The sequence below is a fragment of the Apus apus genome, chromosome 5, assembly GCF_020740795.1.
Source record: "Apus apus isolate bApuApu2 chromosome 5, bApuApu2.pri.cur, whole genome shotgun sequence".
Classification (NCBI taxonomy): domain Eukaryota; kingdom Metazoa; phylum Chordata; class Aves; order Apodiformes; family Apodidae; genus Apus; species Apus apus.
Genome location: NC_067286.1, coordinates 9,121,750 through 9,146,788, shown reverse-complemented (window position 1 = coordinate 9,146,788; position 25,039 = coordinate 9,121,750). Strand labels below are relative to the sequence as shown.

The window sequence follows — 25,039 nt, the reverse complement described above, 5'->3', positions numbered from 1 at the left end:
CATCAGACAGTCTAATACATCAGTCTTCATCTGATGCAAATAGTTTACTAGCCTCTCTGCTCCCCACCCCTCCTTTGGGCTCTGAACTAAACTTCTAGTTATAATGCTGTGTTATGAGTAGTTGAGCTGCTTATGAGGCAGCTTCTGAACCACTCTTAACTCGTAGCTTGATGTTCTGAGGCAAGTTCAAGCTAGTACCATCTTCTTACTGTCAGTATATCCACTTCATAGATATCTGTATCATAAGGCAGCCCCCATGCTTAGTTCAAGGATCCACATGATAAACATGCTCCAGATTTTTCTGGATATCCTAGATCTAAACAAATACTGAAATAGTCCAAATTCATTATTTAAAAGGATTTTTATTCTTAAATTGTCCAAGCTGCAATACTGAGTCAGTCTAAATATTTAGTGTTCAGCAAACTTCCACAGTACTTTGGATATGACATTTTTTCTGGAGATCTATGCATAGGGTTGCCTCCAGGATGTGGAAGGGCTGCTATGCCATGATGGAGGAATTTAGACTGACCTTTAAGCACATTAATAATTCCCAATTCATGTGATAAGAGGTGCAGCAGCTCTAGGTGGTTATGAAGAAGCACTAAATGTTATGATAAAGCCTTGGCACTATCAGAGGAGAGACCATTTGAAGACTCATTAGACATGAGCTGGGTTATCGTGCTGTTCAGCTGCCAACAACCCTGATACTGATCAGGATACAAAGTGAAGCTTATGCTAAGGTTCCTGGTACGCAGCCCCTTGGTGAGCACAAACCCCTGAAACTGAACGAGCTGCCTCCAGTTCAGGACAGCACCTTTGCATTTTACTCATCTCTGAGTGGCTGCTTCAAGCAGCTGTCCTACTTTAATCCAAAATACATCTTTTTTCTTCAAATGTATGTGCGACCTACGGTGAGGAGTCAAGTCATCTTTTGTCAACTTGCTGCATAGCTTGCCTTCAGAAGAAATGCTTACAATGTATTGTGCTTCTCTCAAGGAATTACCAGAATATTTCAACCCATTGATTCTACCAAAAGTTTCTAAGCAGGGATTACACTTGAAAGGGAACCTCTAAAACACACTTCTAGAAATAAAAAAATAATTCAGCAGTAAGACATTTCTCAGCAACTTAAACACGAGACTCCCACAAACACACATAATGCAACAAGCTCATCTGGGCTGTGATACTATTGTAGCCATCACAGTTTGCACCTCGGTGTGGGCAATCTCAGTGTTTACTCCAGTTCCCACACAGGTTTGGGGTTTTGCTTTAGTATGCTGAACATCTATACTAGCATATATTAACATCAACATACTCCCTGCAGCACCAGCTCAATTATCCAGAGCATCCTGCTTTGCTCCTTGCCCTTGCACACAAGCATCCTCCAAAAACCATGTCCCAAAGAGGGATGGTGCACTCACATACGTACAACCTGAGGTGGCCAAGGAGCTGCAAGGGTTACTGTTGAGAGCAGCTACTCTCAGGGTAACAGTGGTGTACATACAGATCTTGGGAGTTAAGATCAGTTATGTCTCAAAAGCTACAATCACACCTTTGGATTTTCTTTCAGAACACTTGCAAGCAAGATAATTTTATTATTTGTATTTTTTTTTAATTGTTCTTTAAATGATCATTCAGAGAGAGATTTACCTGACTCTGGTTCCCTGTTCTTGTGTGTAAAATACAAGTTTCCATTCTGCCGTACAAGACCTGAAAATATTGTGTTTGTTAATGTGATGGACGTTGAACAAAACTGTCCTTTCAGAAGATCAAGTTTCCCACACTCAATTCAGTACTGAAAACTAGGGTGGCAACTTAAAATGAGATTGTTCTAAAACCCACTCCAATTCCTGCAGTGTAACTGATAAATGGAACAAAAACCTTTTTTTCCCCTCAGATTTTGAAGTTAAATATATAATATTGTGTGCACCAAAGCAACCATGGATTTCAGCTGTTCCCTCCAAGCCAGAACTTGCCTCGTTGGGTGATTGTTCTTAGGGGAAGGGAAGGGTAACAGAACTTCAACCTTAACTGCAACTCTTTTTAGCAAAAAAGAAAAAAAATCCTCTTAACTGTATCAAATTACACCTGAGATCAGCTTCCCTTTTATGGATGTTGTATAAATAACATGACATAAAAGGCAAATGTTGTGTCATTAATGCTGGCTGGCAGCTGATCATTACTGCCATTCCTGAACTGAACTGTGGTGTAGGAAATCTGAATTTAGGATGTGTTTAATCAATTCATGTTCATCATCCACCAAGGTCCGATATAAAACCCAGTTACTCATAACATAATGGCCACAGGAAGCACCAAAAAATATCGTATGTATCTGTATACTTGATTCATTTCCTACAGATTAAGTAATTTAAATCAAACTGAATGTCACTTTAATTTTGAGTAATAGGTTCTTGAGAGGGATATAACACAATTTAATAAGAATACTATAAGCTCATGCCTTTACCTAATTTGAATGAACTTTCCTAATTGCCCCCTGTTGACAAATTCTGTGTCTGCATGAGCATCCTGCTGTTGGTCCCTCCTTTTCACCCTTCTTACTCTAATTCCTTTTGGTCTGCCCTCTCCAACCCTTGTACTAGTGAGGGGATGACAACCAGCAGCGTTGAAAAAAGAAGCATGAAGCTTTGGCTGTGAAGGACATGTCATGGGTCTGCACTGTGGAAGAGACTTGCAGGAATCCCAGGAGTGAGGAGGGACAGGGCTGCACAAAGTAGCAGCATAAAACCATGGCCCCAGCTGTCCACACACCCATTGCTACACACACATGGGAGTTCTGCAACTGAAGCTCCTGCTCCATGGCAGCAGACTGCAAAGTGTTTTATGGAGAGCAGTGGCTGACTTCAAATTGCCATGGTTTATATGGGGGTAAACTGCAGTGCTTCAACCTCAGCAGTGATCTCAGCAGTCTCCCTTCATCATCAATCAGTATCCTTAATAACACCATCTAAAACAGCATACAGCATCACAATTGGGCTCAAAGGAGGGATTTGCTACTGACTGACTGTATCTGAAAGAGTTTATACTTACCCTCACAGCACTCCAACATGATACAAAAACATGCACAATGAAACATAAATTACTAGACACATACGTTTTGAAGGACAACAAATAGCAGTTGTAGTGCATGCGGTTTTTAGAAGACCTTGTATCAGGGGATTATCACAAGACATTTTACCATGGGCTGCAATCATTATCTCTTTGACCCTCCTGTACTGGCTTAACAACAGCGTTAACTCCTCTATTCGACGGTCCTGTGGAAAACATTAAATAGTATTTTAAATTCTACATTTTTTACCTGGAGAAACACTGTATTACACATTCATTTCTGTGATTTTGGCCTTGTCTTTTTCCAGAAAGCAGGTTCACGTCCTACTTCACATGCCTTGTAAAGAACATTTCCTGGCTTTAATTTGCTATCATACATAGTATCTGCCGGATAGTGTGAAATTATGGATATAAAGAAATCAGGAGTTTGACGTTACTAGTAAATCAGTTATTTACAGAAGCTTAGCTTGAAAATCTGCTTGAATTTCCAAGAGTCAAGGGAACTATTGTGGAGTTGAACCTCAACTGCCTGAAGTGGGCAGTGTTTGTTCTTTGCTAGCATCCTACCTGTAATCAAACATGGTTATGTTTTATACAGTTTTACAACCTAGTCATGTTCTTTAATCCTCTCTTGCAGGCTATCTCTGCATTCCCACATCTACGTTTACTCCCATTTTGAACACACCTTTTTGAACTTGGGCAAACCTGTACAGAACCAAATAAATGAGGTTCCAACAATGTCTGACACATGATCTCACTCTGCTCTCTCTCCAGTACCTCATGCTTTCCTGTGATGTCCAGAAAGCACCTCAATTCATGTGTTCAGGTGGTGCACTTGTCTCTTGCATAGATGCCATGTAGTGATGGGTGATAATAATTATTTAATTGATTGGATCTGTCATTCCTCTCATTGCTATATGTGGTCGTGTCCCTGATGAGAAGAAATTCTTGCTGCTGGCCACTAAGTGTGCAGTCTTGCCATGTGCACTCCTTATACTTTGTCCTGTTTCTCTGACCCCAGTTCTAAACAGCTCCTGTGCACGATTGTTTGCCCAGAGCTGTTGACCACAGAGCACTGAAGACAAACCCAAGCAAACAATAAAGAACTGTTTTTCACAAGTAGTGTCAGGAAAGCTACAGAGCAAAGAAGTGGGCCTTGGGAAAAACAAAACAACACTTTCCAGGGAAGGTGGCAAGTATTTAAGTGATGAGCTGGTTCTGAGCTTCTGCACTTCAACAGCTCAGTCAGTGTCAGGGATACTCCAATTAAAAATTCTCCAGTACACAGTATCAGCTGAGCTGTAGAAGTAACTGCACAGAAACCAGACCTCTACCACAGTACAGAATGTTAGATGATGCTGATCCTCCCTTCATACCTCAGCAAGCACACACAAGACAAGAAAGGCCTAAAATACATGCCTGGTTATCCCAACTATGGATGGGAACAGTATGTTCTTCTTCATAGCAATGAACTGAGACTAAAATACCCATTAAAAAAAAAAATATATATATGTGCACCAATTACTAGCAACTTAGTTGAGCACTTTCTGTCCTAAATGACAGATTCAACATCGTCCAAGGCTGAGCCCTAAACCCTACACTTGAATTGTCCAATTGACATGCAAACAGAATATAGGCAAAGAGACAAAAATGATTACATACCATTTAAATGGGTTTAATTTCACTCCTCTCATTTTGTACTCTTTTTATTTTTCTTACCCATGTTTCTTTAAACCTGGTCCCTTTCTCCCAAAATTTGAGTCTGATTGAAAGGCTACTTTGACTTTCTTTTAATATCACAGTCTAAACTGGAGACATCAATGGACCTCAGATTGGGTTGGAAGATGAGGAGCTGCCAGAGATGACCAAACCTTGTGATCTTTTCAGTAGCAGAAACCAGGGGATTCTACTCATTACAAACTTGGCTTCCTGGAATCTAACGAGCCTCCCAAATTCTGCAGCCAGGTTAGCAAGGTCAGCCACACTTTGTATTTAAAAATCCATTTTCTGTCACAATCTCATGGGATAATCCAAAAATCAGAGCAACACCACACTTACAGAAAACAGGTTATTCAGATCATTACAGAGCTTCAAGCCCATCATTTCAGTATTATAACTTAGAACAAGGTCTATTTTCTCACCTTTTCCTCATTTGCAGCCAATAACGATTCCATTCCTATCTTCAACCGTTGAACTTCTTGTTCTAGAAATGTTTTTAAAATGTTGTAAGGAAAACACACTGCTATATTTAGTGTAAACAATGTAGGTTTTGTGATACTCTCCCTGTGTTCTCATGAATAACCAAAACCACATCAGTGGCATGGCAAAAAGGCTGCACAACATTGCACAACACAAACATGCTGGTTTTGCTTATAAATGGCTACATAATATTACTTGATACACTAAAAGTCAAGTAATTAAAAAAAAAGAAACATTTATGCTTATTTTGCAAAGGATAAGAGTGTGTTTTGAGTTATACATTTAAGGAAATAATTTTAAGTATGATTGAAAATTAATTATATTCCATCTGGGAAACATATTCACCTACTTATGAGAAGTAATTCAAGGACATTCCTGAAACTTGGAAATGAAAAATACCAAAAAAAAGTTTGATATGCAGAAATCCTGTAATTTTTTTTTTCTTAAAACATTTTAGTATAAATAACTGAGTTAAAATTTACATAAAAAGCTAATACAGAATTGCCTCACACACTACTTAGCATTACAAGATAGAGGTTATTCAGGAATGTTATGGTCAAAACCAATTAAAACACACTCTCTGAAAATGTATGACGTCGTTAATCAAGTCATTCTAACTTAGCTGAACCAAACCTTTCATTCCTTCTCTATGCACTATTCCTAGCAAGTTCTTCAGTACCAGCCTATGCTAAAGAAAATCTAGATGGTAGAGACAGACCCTGAAATAGCTGATCATCTGCTCTAACTGCCACTGGAGGAATTTATGCTTTGACAGTAAAACAGATCCTCTTGTTTCACAAAAAACTATGAAAACCAGAAGTGGCAGACATGAAGGGAGAGAAAAGGAAAAACAAAACAAAACACAATACTGCTGAAGATCATCTTAAAAAAAAATACAATCAAACGTTGAACATACAATGTCATGTCTAGACTATTGGCAAAAACTGTAATCAGTTGTTATTGTAGTGATTTCTGAAAAATGCACATCTTGTAATGATTACATTTTAAAACACATAAATCAACTTTGTAAACGTTTATCTTGCAAAAGAGAACACTCAGTAACACAAGACATGCACAGACACAGCCTAATCAAGAACTAAAGCCAGCAGGCAGTGGGCAAGCAATTGGAAGATTTTTAAAAAGCATTAAAAAAAAAAATCACAGCCCTAGTTCATGTCACTTCATAAATATTAGACTTCAGAAAGAAGTGATGTCAAGGTATTTTTAAGCACATTAATCCAGACTTTACTTACAATATTTATAACAACATCAAGAATGGAAACATTTTTATTCAGACTGTTTTTTAATTTAGTGCATTGATTAAAAAATAAAAAAAACACCTCAATCCTTTTCCTCCAAGGAGGGAGGCTTTCAATTAAAGCCATCTTTCCAGGTATTATATGGGTTTTGCATATGATTAAATAAAAGAATTAAAGATTAAGTTTTGGCTCTGATAACCTTGACAATGTCCCTTTGAAGTCTAACTGTCTGATTTGTGAGCCTCTGATTTATTGCTTTTTTCTGAAATGAAATCTTACTGAACAGGGCAAGTAGCTGTCTGGCTGCTGCAAGCAATGGAAGCAACGTCTCGTGTTGATGACAGCGAGACAGCCCAATCTGAACAAACATTGAATTACGCCTGCAGGACGCAGTGGAGTTTTAATTTGTGTGAAAGGAACAGTGAGATAAAGCCAAAGGTGAATTGCAAGGCTTACGTTTTTCTTTTAGCCTTCTCCTATAAACTTCCTCTACGATGGTAAATGGTGAGAATCAAATAAAGTATGTAGAAAAAGCACATATTAGATACATTTTGCAATTTATTTAAATATGCATTCTAGCATGCTACACGTACATTGACATTAGCTTCCAACTTTATTTGAGAAGACAATCTAAAAATATGATAAATCAGTATTTTTGCAGAACAATTATTACTGCTGCATACTGTTTCCATTCTAATACAGCCTAAGTGGTTTCCTTATATGTAGCCTAAAGAATCTGTACAGGGTTTGATTCTTCTCACTGGCGTCAAGGCAAGTTTCACCCATTTTCAGCATGAACAGAAACAGACATACTACTAGAAGCTGAAAGTTGCTGAGCTCTTGATTTATTGTCATACCACTATTTTTCCCTTGAAATATCATAGTTTATTTGGGAATCTCACAGAACAGATAAAATTCTATTAGTAGAAGAGATCCTCTACAAACACTGCTGTTAGACAAACTAATTTTCTAGTTAGACATGCAGTTCTCTACATGCACAAACTGCAGCTCAGTGAAATCAGCACCAAGTATATGTTAAGTCACTTATTTGGAATAAACAACAGTTAAAAGAGTCTTCTAGAAAATACACCTCTGCATTAAGTCCTGTAAAGAGATTCTTGGTGAGGCCTGAGAAAGAGGTAGCACAACACCTGAAAAGTCACATCTCAACAAGGGCACTCCATGGAAGCACTAGTTAACACCCACAAAAGAAGTTAGTGCAGCTAAGCTGATGAATTGCAGTCAGCTGTATACAATATTCCTGCGTGGTTATTAGGATTACAGCAGAGAAAGATCACTAATGTAATATTGTTCACAGCCCACCAACTGACTGGAAACTCCAGGGAGTCAATGTTTCAGAAAACTGTGACATGACTGGTTGAGACCAAAGGCTGAACAACCTGGTTTATTTGCCAATGACCTGTACCAGCAGTGCAGGTTTACAACAGAAACCTGCAATATCACAGAACAGCCCGGGCTGGAAGGGACCTCGAAGGACCATCTGATCCAACCTTTCATGGGAGAGGGAGCCTAAACAAGATATAGTGCAGAATAAAGCAAAGATGCTAATCAATGACTATGTTTTAAAATGCTTGGATATTTAAGCATTATGCTTAACTACTACTATGACAATTTTTTTTTTTCTTAAAAAGTGGAAACTGTGAAGATTTTTTCAAAGAAACTCTGAAGGTACAAACAAAGCACACATTCCCACCAAACAATGAACCTTCCCAATTATACATAAAATTCCAGTAGAAAAAGTTTCTGTACCCTGGGGATACTTAGTGCAATTTGTGCTGCCTTTAGATCGGGACAGAATTTCATACATTAAAGGCCTCTACTCTACCAGAAGACAAATTGAATTTGTTCCATTTTTCCTCCCAAAATAAACTCTGTAAGTACATTCTTGTATCTCTGTGTTGCTTTGAAATGCTACAGAAGTGAAGCCAGAGTTTTGGATTTCTAATTTTAATTCCTCTCCTCTTACCTCTTTCTGCCACTTCACTATGTGATGAAGTCCTAGATAGCTGACTTTGCAAGCGTTCTATTTCTGCATCTTTGAGAGCTAACTGCTCCTGAAGCTGGGCTATCTCAGCCTGGAAGAGAGCACAACAAATTCAAAGTATTACCACCGATCCTCTGTGTTTCCCACAAACTACAAGACTTCTAAGCATAAAACTTGGATTGATGCCCTGTTCCCAATGCAGGACATTTCATAAATGCTGTAACAACCGTTAATGCTGTTACTATCCTATTCCTTTTACAGAAGCTCACTTTTCCCAGCACAATTAGTTCTCAGAGAAGACAGACTTATAGAAAGGTAACATTTTCAAGGACTCTTGTAGGTAAAGAAACTCTGGAAAGCTCTCAATGCTACATGCTGGTCACATAATATTGACTATTATTGGGCAACTCCTGAGTTTTGCATGATGGCCACTAAAAGATAACACAGCATTTTTTAAGAGACACTGCTTTTTTAATCCTAGTTACTACTTATCATAACTGAGAACCTATGAATGCTGAGCCTTCTTCTCAGCAGCGTCACAAAACAGTTCTTCCTCACATCAGATCCTATAGGAAATAGGCTAGAAGCAAAGCACGGCTTCAAAAACTACCACATACATGCAGCAAAGTAGCACTGCTTCATTTACACTCCCTGCAATTTGTGCTGTTGCTAAACTAAGATAGAATATCACACATTAAAGACTTCAACCATACAGAGGGAAAAAAATTCTGTGGTTGCCCTGTTTGAAACACAGTGACTTTAATCTCTTTTTCCTCTTTATAAGAAAAACTGCCAGCAGCACACTCTACTAAGACAGTAGCTTCATTAGGATTTTCTTCAGCAGCCTTAAAGCCTTTATGTACCACTGTTCTGCAGTTCCCCCAGTGAAAACACACCACGCCTCCTTGTGGTTAAAGAGAAAAAGGAAACAAGCAAACAAAAACCCCCCTCAGTCATGTGACCAGCTCCTCAAAATACTAAAATAAATCAGGGAAAAAAAAAAAGCAAAACACCACATAACATTATCCAAACAGGGAAAAAAAAAAACATGGAATCGTTTACTCTAACACACAAACTTATTTTCACCAGGAAGCAAGCAGCTGGATGGCAGCAAAAGATCATCACTCTGCCTGCAATTCCATATGGAATAAAAGAATCTGCCTTATTGCATCTCTGAAGGGCTCCTACACTTCTCAGTGAGTAATATGCTTTTTATATCCAGCTGTGGAAATATTCCAATTTCTCATCTAAGAAGCTGGATCAACAGGAAGACAAAAGCTACAGACTTCTTAATACCAGATTAGGATTTGCCTTCCCTGGTTTGTTTGATCTCATAGCTCTTTTAAATGCCCTCTTCTCCTTTAATATCTCATTCCTGTAATCTCTACAATTGTTTTTCCTCTTCCTCTCTCTTTCCCTGTACTTTTCTTCCTTTCTACTCCTATATCTTTTCTCACTGAATGGGTTTTAAGAGTCCTCTTTCTTATTTTTATTCTGCTTCTAGACTTTCCCTAATCTTTATCTGTCTTGGCAGCTGGCCACACACTGCTTGAAAAAATATTTTCCCAAAGACTGCTCATTTCCACCAAGTCAGAGAAAACATTTTCATGGATACAAGAGCTATTATCTTAATAGAAAAAAAAAAAGACACGAGAGCAATATTTCAGTATAAATCTAAGAATTCTCAGAAGAAAGAAATGCTAAAACAAATAATAGCTATCTGTCATTTCTGGATCAAGCTATCAAGTATTAAAAAGAAAACTCAGTTTAATAATTTGAAATGTTTTTCCAAGGTCCAACCACAACTCAAAAATGTCAGTCATCACCATGAACAGGGACCATAGCTCTAAACAAAAGGAGATGTGATTGTAACACAAAAGTGTACTTCTACAGGGAGAAATGGTAGGGTGCTTTTTAATCTAGAGGGGAAGGGCAAAAAATTCAAACTAGAAATAAAGTGCAACTGTTTAACAATGAGAATGTTCAACTAGAAAAATTAATTACTGAGGAAAATGATGAAATGTTTCAAATGTCAAGTTTATCTGGATTCTGATCCAACAGCTTTCCAGGATTTAAGGTCAGTAGAAGGGTAAGGCAGCTATGCACTTTGATATACACAAAGTCAAAGCAGATGATCTAATGGTGTATTTTGGGCTTAACATCTATTAAAATAAATTCCATAGTAAGTGAACACCCAACCAACTTTGCATGTCTCTTCAGTCTGGAAAGCATATTCCACAGAGGCTTGTCACCATTACACAATTAAAAGTCAGAAAACCTTCAAAGAGGCCTTTCCTCAGAACAGGTCTTTTGTGAGTCAAAAATACCTTTTTTTTTTTTTTTTAAATAAAAATTAGCAAAAGGTAGAAGACTGTAAACTGTGGGGAGGGAACAAAAGGCACAAAAAGAAGCTACAAAAGCTTTAAATCAAAATACTTATTCCAAAGATGGACTGAAGAAAACATGACTTTATAGTAGGCCTGACTCAAGGCAAGGCTAAGAAAACTAAATATTGATGAGAAGTGGAGCATATCCCTTTCCAGCTGAAATAAGTCTGTCATTAGCAAATGCCAAGTATGCTGCTTACTTTAGTTGCTTTTAATTGCCACTCGTATTGATTTCTTTCATTTTCCAGTTCTTCCACTTTAATTTTGAGGTGTCTAAGCTCCTGTAGCAAACCCTGCAAAGGAAAAACAGCAGCTAAAATTAAGATTACTCTGGTAGATATTAATTTTCCATAGTCTTGAATTAAAGATCATGCATGACCCACAAAGTAGTGAACACTGAACCACCACATTCAAAACTGTGAACTAGTCTAAAAACACAAAAACTACTGTGAATTCAGAGATAAGGAATAACTTTTCAAACTGTCCACCTGAAATTATGAGGAAATTCCTTAATCATGTTAAGGGATGCAGCTGAGCTTGGTAAAGTCATGTGTGTCTCAGTGAAAATGAGCCAAAAAATCCACAACTGCAGTCTAATTAACTATTGGGGTTTGGGGGAGTTGTTTTTTTTGTTGTTTTGATTTTGTGTGTGTTTTGTTTTTTCAGCCACTGCAAATTAAGCAGAAACATTCAATGCTAAAAGCTTGCTAACTTTTATGAAAGTGACAATCTTCTCCCCAAGCAGGTGCTGAGGATACTTACCAAGAAAAATAACACTCAGACTAAACAGTATCTAGCAAGTTTCAGGCCTTTAATACCATACACATATGGTAAAAAATGACTACTGATACTTTCAGCATTGATGTTTGCCACTTTGCAGGCTGAGCTGATGCAGCCTAGAACAGCAGTCAGCCAGGGTTCCTACCATTCTCTATCTGTTCCTCAGCCAAAGTTGTCCCTCAGATGTCTCTCCTCCCTTTCCTTGATAGAACCTTATCTTGTGGTTCATTCTAAAGGACAACATTATTAAATCCTTGATGGAACTCTGATGAGACTGAATGTCTTAAAATTAACTGAAGGAAAAACTTGGAAGCATAACCCAATTTTGGAATCCTGTATAGTATATACATTAAGCAACCATACTAGATCTTGGCTTAAGGGAATGTTTATTTTTAAGGACTCCCAGATGAGACTCTCAGATTATTTCTCCAACATGCAGCTTGTACTGCAGTCTAACAGTTTACTAGTCAGCTCTGGAAAGGCAAGCTCAGAAACAATAGCACTGTTTTCAAAATAGGCATCATACCCAAAGGTTCATTGTAGAACAGTAACTCACAGGAGGACAATTACTGAAAAACTCCCCCACAATAGAAGCAGATGATTTATGAGTTCTGTGGATCTGAATTTTCACCAGAGGATCTGGCAACTAATGCAAACTGATTGGAGAGCAAATATTAAAATGGACTTCTTTAGACATACTAGTATAATTTCACATTCAGTACATTTAAGCAGTTTATGCAAAGTATCTTTTGTTTTGACATGTAACAGAATTTTGATCAAATGTAATGTAAATTCAAAAATGCTTTTCTGGTAACTGCTGATGTCAGAGAACAAAAACATGTGTTGGATTTGCTATTCTAAAGGTACAAGCAGCTTATTTTTATTACAGCTCTTTTAATTCACTTTAACACTATCATCAGAAAAAGAAGATACCTGTCAGATAGTCTTACCTGAAAGTGTATTTTCTGTTTGTGTTAAGATTTTAAGATATTCAGGAATTAATAATCCATGTTCAGAGGACTGGTTATGGTGCACCATCATGCACAGCTAGGGTGACATTATTGTGAGGAAAATGAGCAGACTACCAAACCATGCCAGCATGCTGCACAGCAAACAGACAAACTTGACTAAGAAAAAGATCCCCACCAAAACACACCCCAAATGCCAAATAAAAAACTCCACAACCCACACCACACCAGGACTAAGGATCTACAAGTACAATGAAAATATTAAAAACCTGGAAGAGGTAATTGGGTCTTAAAGATATCTGTGCTTTAGAAGACAGACATCAATGTTGACCAAATGTGTCCCAATAATCAGGGATAGGGTGCCTGGGGTGGGGTTTGTTTGGTAATTTTTATGACTGTCTCACTTCTTGCTAATGAAAGCCACAAATATTAATGCAAATAATTCACAACATAACTCGGGTTTAGTGGAATTTAGTTTCTGCAAGAGAAGAGGCAATACACAGGCTTCTGCTAAGGTGTACTTCTCATACTTCACACTGAGAGCAATTCTTCTGGCTGAGAGTCTCTACCACTGATCTTGGACTAGATTGAGGAACATTAGGTGTCAAGTCTGGTTTCCTATCTTGAGACTTTCTTTCCTGGATTCTACTATTAATTTCCAGCTGCAGTCTACACATCTGCTCCTGTAGCTCACTGATCAGGTTGACTACTGACTGAAAACATGGGAAGACAGGAAAAAAGAAAAAAAAAAGACAAAAGGGTGAGAAAAATGCAAAGAAGCTATTTCTACAGTTGCAGCACAAAGAAATACATGAAGCACATTAAAAGCAAATGAAAAAAGATGATGTGTTTCCCTTCTGATGAAGTGTATGTGAATGGATATATACCTGGAATATTGCATATAGCTACAGTTTAAATAGAACAGAATCTCTATTCCAGACTAATTCATGATTCAAATCCTAATATGAAGATCAGAACTTGGCCTCTCATTTTTGGAAACTTACCCAGCCAGATGAAGACAGATACAGGAAAACTGGAACATATTTTAATATGCTCACTCAGATGCACACTTTTGCTAAAATGGACTTGATTACACTCATTTACACCGCCAAATCATCCACTAGGAAGAAACTGCTAAGGGCTCAGTTTGGGTCATAACCTTCTCTTTCACAATTTACACACAGAATTTACTAGTAAAGTTATTCTGTTTCCAGGTCTAGCATGGGTCAGAAAAATAACTCCATTGCCTAGCTTGCTTTCTAGGCAGTATCTTGACATGGAGAAAAAGCTAAGCAACATACATAGGAGAAGTCAAAGGATACCACAGAAGAAAAAGAAATGACTTTGAAGTGCACTGATTTGCTGGCCAGATTCTTAGATTTGTGTGTATTGGTGACACACACAAAAAAATCCAGATTGAGAGAGTAAACTAAAGACAACTATTAAATTCTATGTAACATTTCATTTAAATTCTCTAACTCATTAGCAAATAGTGCTGGGTATTTTCTCAGGTATTACAAATTTGGAGTGCCTTTCTGTTAGTTTGCATGTATGTTAACAGCATATGTTTTGCGAATTCTCAGTCTTCTAATCCATCTCCTAAACAAGTGAAGAAGTTTTTAGTGGACAGAACAGATGACAAGGCATCATTTAAAAAATGTTCTTCATTAGAATGCACAACAGTCCTCCTTTAATCTCAGCTCCCTGGTGAACCAATGATCTCAAAACTAGGGAACAGCTACTGCAAGGACAGGACATTATTCTGACAAGTACTTAACCGATTTCAAACTGCATCAGCCTCCACAGATAACTTTAAACATTCACAAAGATTCCCTTTCAAAAGTGTATGTATCAGGTAAGAGTGTTTCTCATCCATTAAGTACATTTCTAGGACACTGTGCTTAAGATGAAATTCAGAAAAGCAGTTGCATGTATTTCACTTTATACAAATTATTTTCAATCAGGATGACAATGTCTGATGCCCATCCTCTTTTATCCAACAAATCTTTTATATACATAAATGAGGATTAGTCCTGTAGACAATTAAAAAAATAACTAAAAGAGTACTGGGCCCCAGCACACCAACAGTGCAATATCCAGTCTTTTACAGACTGACATGTTTGGCCAGGGCTGCACAGGTAAGACAAGACATCCTCCTTCAGTATCAGCTCTCCTGGGTGAAACCGTATCCTTTGTGTGTGCAGTGGGTACGCTAGACACTTGGAAGCAGTAACAGTAGGACACTGGTGAGGAGAAGGTTCCCCTGGCTAACCCATTCTCTTACCAGAGTGCTGCAAAGCAGAGCACCTGCACGACTAGCTCTATGGACAATTCAGATCCTATCCACAATCCTTCCATCTTCCATGCTTTGATTTTGTTTCTTTTTTACCCATGACATTCACAATCAGACACCTCAGTACCAACTGCAGACTGGAATCATCCCCACACACATCCACCTCTCTTGCTTTCTTTGAAGCAACAATTTAGTCTATGCTTGTCTTTGGCAGAGAGCACTGTTAACCCACATGAGGTTCTGAAGGACCGCTGCTGAAGCACAATGGACAGACTTTTGAGCACAAACTGACAGCTGCTCCAACTGTGGCAGAGGGGAAGAGTTCAGAAACACTTCTGCTGCCATCTCATAGTTCTTTTCTCTTTTGTCTTATGTTAAGGACAGGAATGGGAAACACTCTGTCCACACAGACTTCTCTCAGGGCAATCCTGACAGCACAGAAATGGCAGAAATCCTTATTCCAGTGAAGGATAAGAGGTCTGTGAAGGAGAAACAGCTGCAACTCCAGCTGCAATATATGCTTTTGCAGTTGTTTCTAGTTTCAACGTAGAAAAGGATTCTCATGTTTGAGATTCTTTCACAGCATAAAAATGTATTAACAATAACATACTAAATTGTGAATTTGATTCAGGTGAGACAACACACCAACCTCCCCAGTGGGAGTCAGTTGCTCATGACTCAGGTTTCTTTGAAATTGCAAGTAACTATGCACTAGATGTTTAATTCAGAAGTGTCCCCACAAGAGCCACAAAACACCTCCCAACAGCTTACAGCAAACTTCACATCTTCAGCAAGAAAAAGAAAAAGAAAAAACCAAAAAACTTAAGCCATGCTAGAAAAGACAAAGTAGGAGCAAGTTGAAATTGAACATTATTCCCAGTCTCCTAATGGTGACAGAAGGTCTCTTTTGTCTGTGTTCAGGTAGAGCAGGTATCTGGGCTACCATTAATCACTTATTAATGCTGCTTGCTCATACCTTGCTACATCAGAAAACACATTTCCAAAATTTCTAAGGCTTCGCAGGTAAGAGAAAAGCTACACAAACTCCTTCAGGTTGGATTTCAGAGACCTTCATAGCACCACTGCACCAAAAATAGAACATTATTCCACAAAAAAAGGAATGAAAATAACAAAGAGTGAGACTATCCATTTACAAGCAGCTATTCTCCCAGATCCTGTGTCCTACATATAAATAAATGGCACTTTAAATCCAGCATATGCTTTTGAAGAGCCAGAGACAAGTGGCATTCAGTGTGAAATTAATACCTTTGAGAGGCGGTTAGGCATGCTTGATACACTCTTTGCTAACTAAAACCAAAGCTAAATCAAAGCTGCAAAAGATAAAGTGAAACAAATCTGACACATTAAAACCTGCTCATGTTTAGGTAGGTTGTCTTCATTTGTTTTGTTTACCCCACAACCCAAACAGAGAAATAATTCTACAGACAATTTCACAGGACTGTAAACAGCTGCTGTGAAATACACTGAGACAAAATTAGAGTACAGAGTAAATAAGTTTTAGCTGAATTATTCTGCAATGTCCTATTTAATTTTAGACTTTAAAAGGCCCATTATTATATTTAGGAATTGCAGGGTCAGCTATGAATTATAATAACAGGCTGTTTAAAATGTTTTAACTACTGGATGCCTCTGCAACACACTGGGGTGAAAACTGAGGACTATTACTCCTGATAGTAGCAAATTTATAAAATCGCTGCTCTGCTCACTTCTGTCAATTCTAAACTCAGTCTTGAAAGCAGCAATTGGCCAGCTACAGTCTGTAAGAAAGTCTCTAGCTCTGTCACCCATAGCTTTGTTCCACTTAAGTAAAAAATACTAATTGCAATTTCATTTGAGACATTACATGCTGTAAGAGCATGTTGTAGTAGTCTTGACACTCAGAGATACAATTACAGCAAGATTAACTTCATTCTGTCACTGTCAAGTTTGGAGAACTGTCTCACTTTGAAGCAATTAGGTTTCTACAACTGTCTATGCATAAACAAGAGCAACCTGAAGGCAGACTGTTGGTGTTTATTCACTAGAAAGGTGTAGCTGGGCAGTGGAAGCAAGCCGTTCAGGAAGAAACTCAAAACATGTTACCAAATTTAAGCAGCAGTTGTAGCCTCATTGGATAAATAATATTACTAGATTTCCTTCTGATGTTGATATTGTGCTTGTATTGAAAATTTATGGTAAATGGAGATGAAATAGGGTTAAAGCATTAGAACTCGAGTAAGCATCCAGTTTCTCTGAAAATAGCCCATGTTTATCTTGAAAAAATGGATTAATGCTTATTCAGAATAATTTGAACTAATTTAAAAAATGGCTCAATGAGCAAACTAAAAATGTTGTTTAATTCCCACATTACTTACAACACCCATTTTCCTTGCTACATATACACAGGTTTGTGACTTTCAACAGGCCAGAAATCTAATCACATCACGGGGTAGTTAATAATTCAGGGCATACTTAACACAACCATTCTCAACTTTTCCATCAGATTAGAATCCTTTTCCATCTCAGCAGGAACGTTTCCTATCACTTAGCAATACAACAAAGGCTTTCAGGCCAATAAAGTTCAACTTTTCCATCCAAGGGGGCCATACACCTTGTTGCAGTGGTAGAAGAATTTCACAGGTCATAGCCTCACCCTCACCACAGGTCCAGATCTACTGGGTCCTTAAAAGCCCCATCAATGCACGTGCACTCAAAAGCTTTGTTGCCTTCTAGGCTGACTGAGTGTGTCCTGCAATAATTTAGGCAGCTTGGACATGGAATGGGGAATGCTGAAGGCCTCTCAGGAAGGGGGCTGCTGGAAGTAGGCTGCCATCTGTAGTGATTAGGTGCTGCACAGACCTGTTTCAGGTAGTACAAGACTGCTTAGGCCTTCTGTTCACAAGACACTGACAATTATGTGTGAAAGAGCATGAGAAGGCCACAGATGGTTAAAACAGCAGCTGGTGCCTCTCTGGCTTCCAACCTTTGCCAGAAATTGCTCTCTTTGAGCTATCTTTCAATCTCTAAAGAAAACTTCAGAGGATAAACAAGTTAAAAAACAAACACACCCCAAATATATTATGTCACTGCAGGTAAACTACTTATGCATAGTTATCAAATAGTCCACCAGCAATGTTATGGAGAGCGCTTTTCTAACACTGCCTGGATTTCAAATTCTCCCAAGTCAATGTGGAACATAGTCTTTTCAGTCAGCAACATATAAATCTTGGAGAGGTAATCCCCTCCTGGCAATTGGTCCCCTTAAAGGACCATTGAATAGGGCAAGACATGGCAATTCATATGAAGTACTGCCTTCCATAGTTGTTTTCCTTCCCAGCTCCCACCTGCTCACCTGTGAAATGGTTGTTATCCATACGATTCCACATTTCATACTCTTTTTCTTAACCAATATGGTAAAAAGCAAAGCTGTTTTGATGTCCAAAACCCTCCACATCTGAAGAGGCGTAAGGATTAGAATATCCACCAATGCATGTCACTTTTTTGCACTATTTATTATGAAACCACATGGGGAAAGGCTCATTGAGGAAAATGCCCTGCCCCTTGCCTCTCCTTCTCAAGTGCCATGAATGCATTAACAGCACCAAGCATTTCATCATCTGTGTTTGTAGCATCCCTCAAACTACTCAGCTGACAGTCTTCTCTGCCACACAAACAAGGACCTACAAGAGCTCTGGCAGGCCAGTCCAGTGCCTGTGGAAAGGGTTAAGTGAATGCCAATTGCAATGTATGCTTCTGGAAGGGACTTTGTCTCTTGATTAAAGCCAAACAGCAACCTTTGAAGTATAATGAGAGAGGGGAAAAGAAACCACATCCCAAAAATGCATAATCATATTCCTCACTGAATTCACAAGACCAATGGTACGGATTGTGCTGTAAGCACGGAAAATGCTGTTGCATGCTGATTTAAGCTCAAAAGCTCAGGTGTATGACAAGCACACTACAGGAATACAATAGACCAAAAAAAACCTAATGAAAGAAACTCACCTCTGCTTTGTTCTGTTTCTCTTCATATTCACTCTGTTCCTTTTCCATACCAACCAGCTTAATCTTCAAGTCTGAAACTTCAGCCATTAGATCTAACTTCTGAGTCTCTAGTGATGTTCGACTTAGCAACTCCTGAAAGCAAAGCAGAACATTTTCTCCAGTTGTTTGTATGCTGACAGAATGCTAAGGGATTTACTATCAGACCCAGAGAAAACTCTCAACCCCAGTGTTTAATGCTTCCAATAAGAAAGCAAAATTATTATTTTTTCAGAAGTCAGACTTGCTACTGTTTTACAATGCAAAAAAAGCAGCAAAATAGATTTGATGTAGGCATTTACAGCAAGCAGCAAAAGGAACTTACATAATGGAGTGATTGGCAAACTCATATGAAATAAAATTTCTCAACCTCTCTTCATGCTGTGTGTACTTTGAACTATTTGAACTGCATGTTTCTCAAGTTCTGCAGCTACTTTCAACTAAACATTCTCCTGTGTTAATCACTAAACCACCGTGTCCCCCATCCCATTTCAAGAAAAAGTTTGGCAGAGTTAATCCCTGGGCAAGACATGAAATCGGAAAACAATACAAAGGCTGAACAAACACAAACCTACATAATGTCACAGAGTCCTTCCCATGACACATTACAAAACAGATGACTACTTCCCAAAAAACTCTTACCAGACAAGGCACGTTTTAGTATTACAACAAAATATTTTAGAACTTTTACTCACATGTTATTCAATCAAACATATTACAAAATGAAAACCCTAATCAAAGTAGTGTCGAAGACAAGGAACATTTCTGCAGGCAGCCCATAGCACTAGAAAGTTTACACGACATAGCACGTGTTAACTTCTGAAGGCTACACACACTGGAGGGAACAGCCTGAATGAAAAGTGGAATGTCCTAACTGAATGTAAAAGGCAGTGCCTAAACTGAGTAACAGTGCAAGAGAGAAACAACTGCCCATGACTTTTGCTTGTGTGCCCCAAGTTTGTTTGTCAGATTGCAGAGAAAGACATACTTTGGGCAGAGTGATATCACTGTGTTTGGAAATCTTTCAATATTCACACCTTCACTGCATCTTTCAGTTTTCAAGAATGCCAAAGGAAAAATATTTTAAAAAATCCAAAATTTCAGTGTATCATCACATATATAAACTGCTTCTGTTGGCCTCCATTTGCAAAGGGAAAACAATTTATTCAGGAGCTTAAGCCTTACTGAAATTCAACATCTAACTTTCCAAGTGCCTAATTAATTTTTGCAAAAGAATGTATATTTCTAATTGGTTAAGAAATGTAATGCAAATTCATAACTCTCATGGGTGTTTTCATCAGATGAAACACACTGAGGAATCACAGCAGATTCTGTTTTGAACTACAAGGAAGTGACTTAACTGAAGCTGGTGTAGTTACTCTGGATCTATGCTGATGTTACTGCATGACCAGAAACTGCCCCGTCTGTCACCTTTTTCTCATCTCTTCCACAAACTGTATAGTATGTTTCAAACCATGGTATGGAGACAAGGAAGCCACAAAAGTTATTTTTAAAATTATACAGTTAAAGTTTATTTGGAACCCAAATCTGCTCTAGAGGGGGGAGATTTAGTCTGGTGGGGAATACTGCCCAAATAAAAAATAGTACTAAGCTTGCATCTGCATTTGAACACCAATTATCTAAGCCACCCACTATTCCCAGTGCCATACCCATTCCTGCTGACATTGACAATGATATCTGTGTATGGACGGGAAAATAAACAGAAATGTAACCTCTTGGTTTGTTTTACTTTCTGTGAATGAAATAAATCAAGCACTAATTGGGAAAAGATAGTGCACTGACTTTTTTTGTTGAGAAACTCCTTAAGAGGCAGTCATCTAATGAAATCCCAGTAGTAGCTGCTTTCTACAAAGTTGATTACAAATTACAATTATAATTGTTGATTACAAGTAACTCCTCTATCTTCCAGAAATACACTAATTTGCACAAATTCAGAGGCACATTCCAGCTCAGACTGGAACACGCTCGGTAAAGCTGTTAACACAGCAGAGTTTTGCAGATTAAGACATAGCTATAAAAGAGAACTCTGACATGAAATAAGGCCACTGAATGTCAAAAAGACTAGGAGGATGAGGTGACTTTGGCCCCATGGACAGTCTCTATTTACTGTTGAACTGAAACAACATACAGTTGGTGGGGGTTTTTTTGTTTTTTGTTTTTTTTTACACTAGCATAAGTGTTCCATGATACAACAGGAAGATTTCTTAATAAGGCAAGAAGACACTGCAACCCTCTAGGGATTTTTAACTGAAGAGCTATCCTTTGAGTCCACCATCTGGCTTTACTCCTTACTTTTTCTATAGACTCCCAAATTGCACTTAGTGATGCAATGAAGACTAATATCCCACTCTACTTAATCTGATTTCAGTAGCTCCACGTGAAAACTAAGGTGCTACCTGGTATAAATGAGCATGCAGGCAGCTGACTTTTTTTTTAATAAACTCAAAATTCTACAGTTTGCTCTGAATCAGATCCTCAGCTAGTGTAAACTGGCATAAAACTCCTGCCTTAAAATAGACAAAATAGCTAACTATCCCTTGTTTGTCTTCAATGGAGCTACACTGATTTAAAACAGCTGACAATTTCTCTTGCATCTAGAGAGTCTTGCTTTGAAAGAAAGTGCCCTTTAAAGTAAATGTCCCCTCTTGAAATGTAACATCTGGAAGCAATTATTTTCATCTGCAAGCAGATGCTCACAGTGAACAGCTCATTAAGAATGTGACCCATTTTGTTACAGAGAAATTATAGTGTACTTCAGTGGTATGATGCAACTTGAATTCAGCCAGAATAAATATGTAATTGTAAGAAAAGAAAATACAAATTTATGTTATAAAGCAAAAAAACAACACAGGACAGGCAAAATGGTAATTTGGGCTGCAGCAGCTGTAAGAGGATCTTAAAGAGCTGAAATGCAGAACACAAACAAAACATTCTGAGAAATCTTATTTATAAACAAGAGACTTGAATTTTAAAGTGTACTATAACTCAATTTATCAAAGTTCTTTTCCTAAAAAATAAACTTCTAACTTTAAAAATTAAGAAAAAAACCTCATAATTACAAAGATGAGTGTGCAGAAGAATATGCATGCACCAGACAGACCAACAGACAGCAATCTATTTCCAAACATAGCTGTATTTTTAAAATTCACACTGTGTACTTTTAAAATACTTCAACATGCTTTTCAGTGTTGCCCATGAAACTGGAACACATGCTGTGTATCCCACTTTCACATTTTCTTGTCTTGGAAATACATAATTCTTATAAAGCTGCTTATAAAACTTAACATGACAGAAAATAGCCTAGCAAGAGGACACTGCACTATTCTAGACTGCCAGCTGCAAGCACAGAAAATTCCAGGATATTCAACACCCCACAAAACAGAATAAAGAATCATGCCATACACTGATTGAAAAAACATAAGTAAATTTCAGTCAAGCTGGAGGAAAAAAAAGCCCAAAGATCCAATTTCACACTTGTGCACTGGACAAAATACAACACTCAAAAAATGTCAATACTTTTCACCCTTATTAAAATAGTTGAGGGAGTCAGACCGACCAAGCTACCTACCTGGTAAGCAAAATTCAGCAAGAAGCACCACTAATGAGGACTGCACTTTTCAAGTCCTGTGTGTCAGCCGTGGTAGAAATCAGATATTTGCTTAACTGAAAACACAGCTGAGAGCAACGTACATGTGTAATCACCATGAAATGGTGCAAGTCAGTAGCCCAGAGTGAATTACAGCCTTTCAATTCATCACTTGCCCATTATATAGCTAAGCAACAGAAAGGACAGAACTTCCCACTGCACTGCCAATTTGAACAGCCCTTTCCATATGCCTGACGAGCAGATTTGTGCTTACCTTAACTGTAAAATAAAAAAGCAGAGTAATGCTCACCTGTATAGATAAGCTGCACAACTTGAGAGCACACTCTGAAAACTTTATGCCTCACACCAGAGCAGCACGGAGCACACTCCAAAATCTGAAACACTGAGCTGGCTGCTGGCAAGAAGTTACTGCATGCTATAAACAAGTGCTGAAATTCATCTAAGATCAGATAACTCAGGCAAATGAAAGCTGAAGGAATGATCCTTGCCAGCCAACAAAGTTCCTGAGAAGCAAACAGATACGTACCAGATTCATACTCTGCAACCAAGACAGGATTCTGGCTCCCCTGAGTATAAGACAACTGCAAAACCAGAACAGGTACACACTAAACTGCATTGGATTCAAGTTCCTACTCTCATACAGCTCCTCCCTGCATTTTTTTAATCCACTGGTTCTCCACTGTGCCTCATGAAGGGCACTGTTTGGCACACTTTCCACTGCTCCTTGAACCCAGGAAGAAGTTGGTCATAAACTGATGTAAGAAACAGAAATTCACTCCTGTTTGCATGCAACTGTTTCCATTTCTATGTGTATTTTTAAGACACAAAAGATATTAAAGCTAAGTGCTTTGTACTTGGCAAGTAAATTCATTTGATAGAAGACACAACCACATGTACATAATGTAACCATCTGACAAGAGACCCTGGGCTCGCTTCTTGCAATGTGTCACCAATAAGATATGGAAGGTGGAAACACAAGGTCAAGCCATATCTACAGTTTAGTACACGTCAGGTACAGAAAAGATGTTGCCACACAGACCAGCAATTTTGTTGGCAAAGCAAACTATATGCTGTTGTACTTTATGCCATGGAGCTTCAAGGGGAACTAGTATCTGTTAATTAAATCAAATGCAGCACTGGAATAGCAAAGAGGTAACTAAGTATTCTCACTCATGTAATTACCATAAACACACTTAAAAGAACTGTGGAGGTGCAATCTGCATGTGCAGAAAATTCACTGTTCAAACTGACTTAACACAGCTGTCAAGATTGACAGTATAGATTCCATAGCATCAATTTGTTTACATTTTGCCTAGCTGGTACTCTCTGTTACAGGGTGATTTAGGGTACTTCAGAGAGCAGAAGTTATTTTTGTTTTCCAGTTCTCTTCTACATTTGTACATAGCACAAATGAAAGAAAAGTTGACAGCAAGTTCCACCACAGCTAATAGAGCAAATGCTCAAGACTCTTCCCTTAAAAATATTTATTTCTTAAAATTGACTGAAGAGTACTCAGAAGTGCTACAAACTAACTTAGAACAAGACATACACACATCATTCTTCAGTAAAATTTGCTGCAGTTTTACATTTTTCAAGCAGCTGATATACTGGAAATGGACTGTCAACATAAATTGTTTTCACAAGATAATTCTAGGAAGTTTTCATATTATTATTTCAAGACATTCATTACAACGTGCTAAGGGCCAAGGTAGGTAACTATTCACACAGGCTGGCATTTCCATATTCTTTACACATTTGATGGTGAGACAGTGTTCTGGTTTGGTTTGGTGGGTTTTTGGTAGCAGGGGAAAGTCCCCAGGAGTGGCTCTGGTAAAAAGCTGAGAAGCTCCTCTGCTCCAAAACCAGCCAAGGAGCCATTAGAGGGACAACAGATGCACCTCACTGATTAACATACAAAAGAACTGCTGTAACACCTGAGCAGAGAGGCATTTTGGACAGAGAAGAGCTGTGCTGGGGAAGGAAAGCAGTGCTGGTGATTGGTGAGGAAGCAGGGGAAGAAGATGCCCAGCAGAAGTTTCCCTGCAACCCATGGCAGGATGGCAAGCTGTCCCCCTGAACTAGTGGAGGAATGTGGTGGAACATTCCCTGAGGGCGCCAGGAGGGGTGAACCTGGCCACTGGACTTGGATGTTGTGGCCAGAGGATTTGCTGCCTGTGGACTCTGATTGCACAGCTGTGCAATCCCTGGCACCAGGGGAGGTGGCTGTTCCCAAAGTACCTGTGACTCTGTGGGAAGCCCAGGCTGGAGCAGCTCCAGACCTCGTGGGAAGGACTCATGAAGGAGAGGTTCGTGGAGGACTCTCCCATGGGAGGGACCCTGTGGGGAAGCAGGGGAGGACTGTGAGGAATCCTTCTTCCTGAGGAGGAAGGAGCAGCAGGAACCACCAGCCTGT

General features: G+C 38.6%; 1 protein-coding gene across 1 annotated transcript in view; it reads right to left on the bottom strand.

Annotated features, from left to right (window-relative positions):
• Positions 1-25,039, bottom strand: part of PPFIBP2 (PPFIA binding protein 2) — a 105,133-nt gene that overhangs the window by 16,348 nt on the left and 63,746 nt on the right. The window contains exons 6-12 of the mRNA XM_051622221.1: positions 18,963-19,094; positions 13,195-13,377; positions 11,117-11,209; positions 8,512-8,620; positions 6,981-7,013; positions 5,208-5,269; positions 3,197-3,272 (exon numbers count right to left, since the gene is read on the bottom strand). Of these exons, the coding sequence (XP_051478181.1) occupies positions 3,197-3,272; positions 5,208-5,269; positions 6,981-7,013; positions 8,512-8,620; positions 11,117-11,209; positions 13,195-13,377; positions 18,963-19,094 (688 nt within the window). The remainder of the gene's footprint in view (positions 1-3,196; positions 3,273-5,207; positions 5,270-6,980; positions 7,014-8,511; positions 8,621-11,116; positions 11,210-13,194; positions 13,378-18,962; positions 19,095-25,039) is intronic.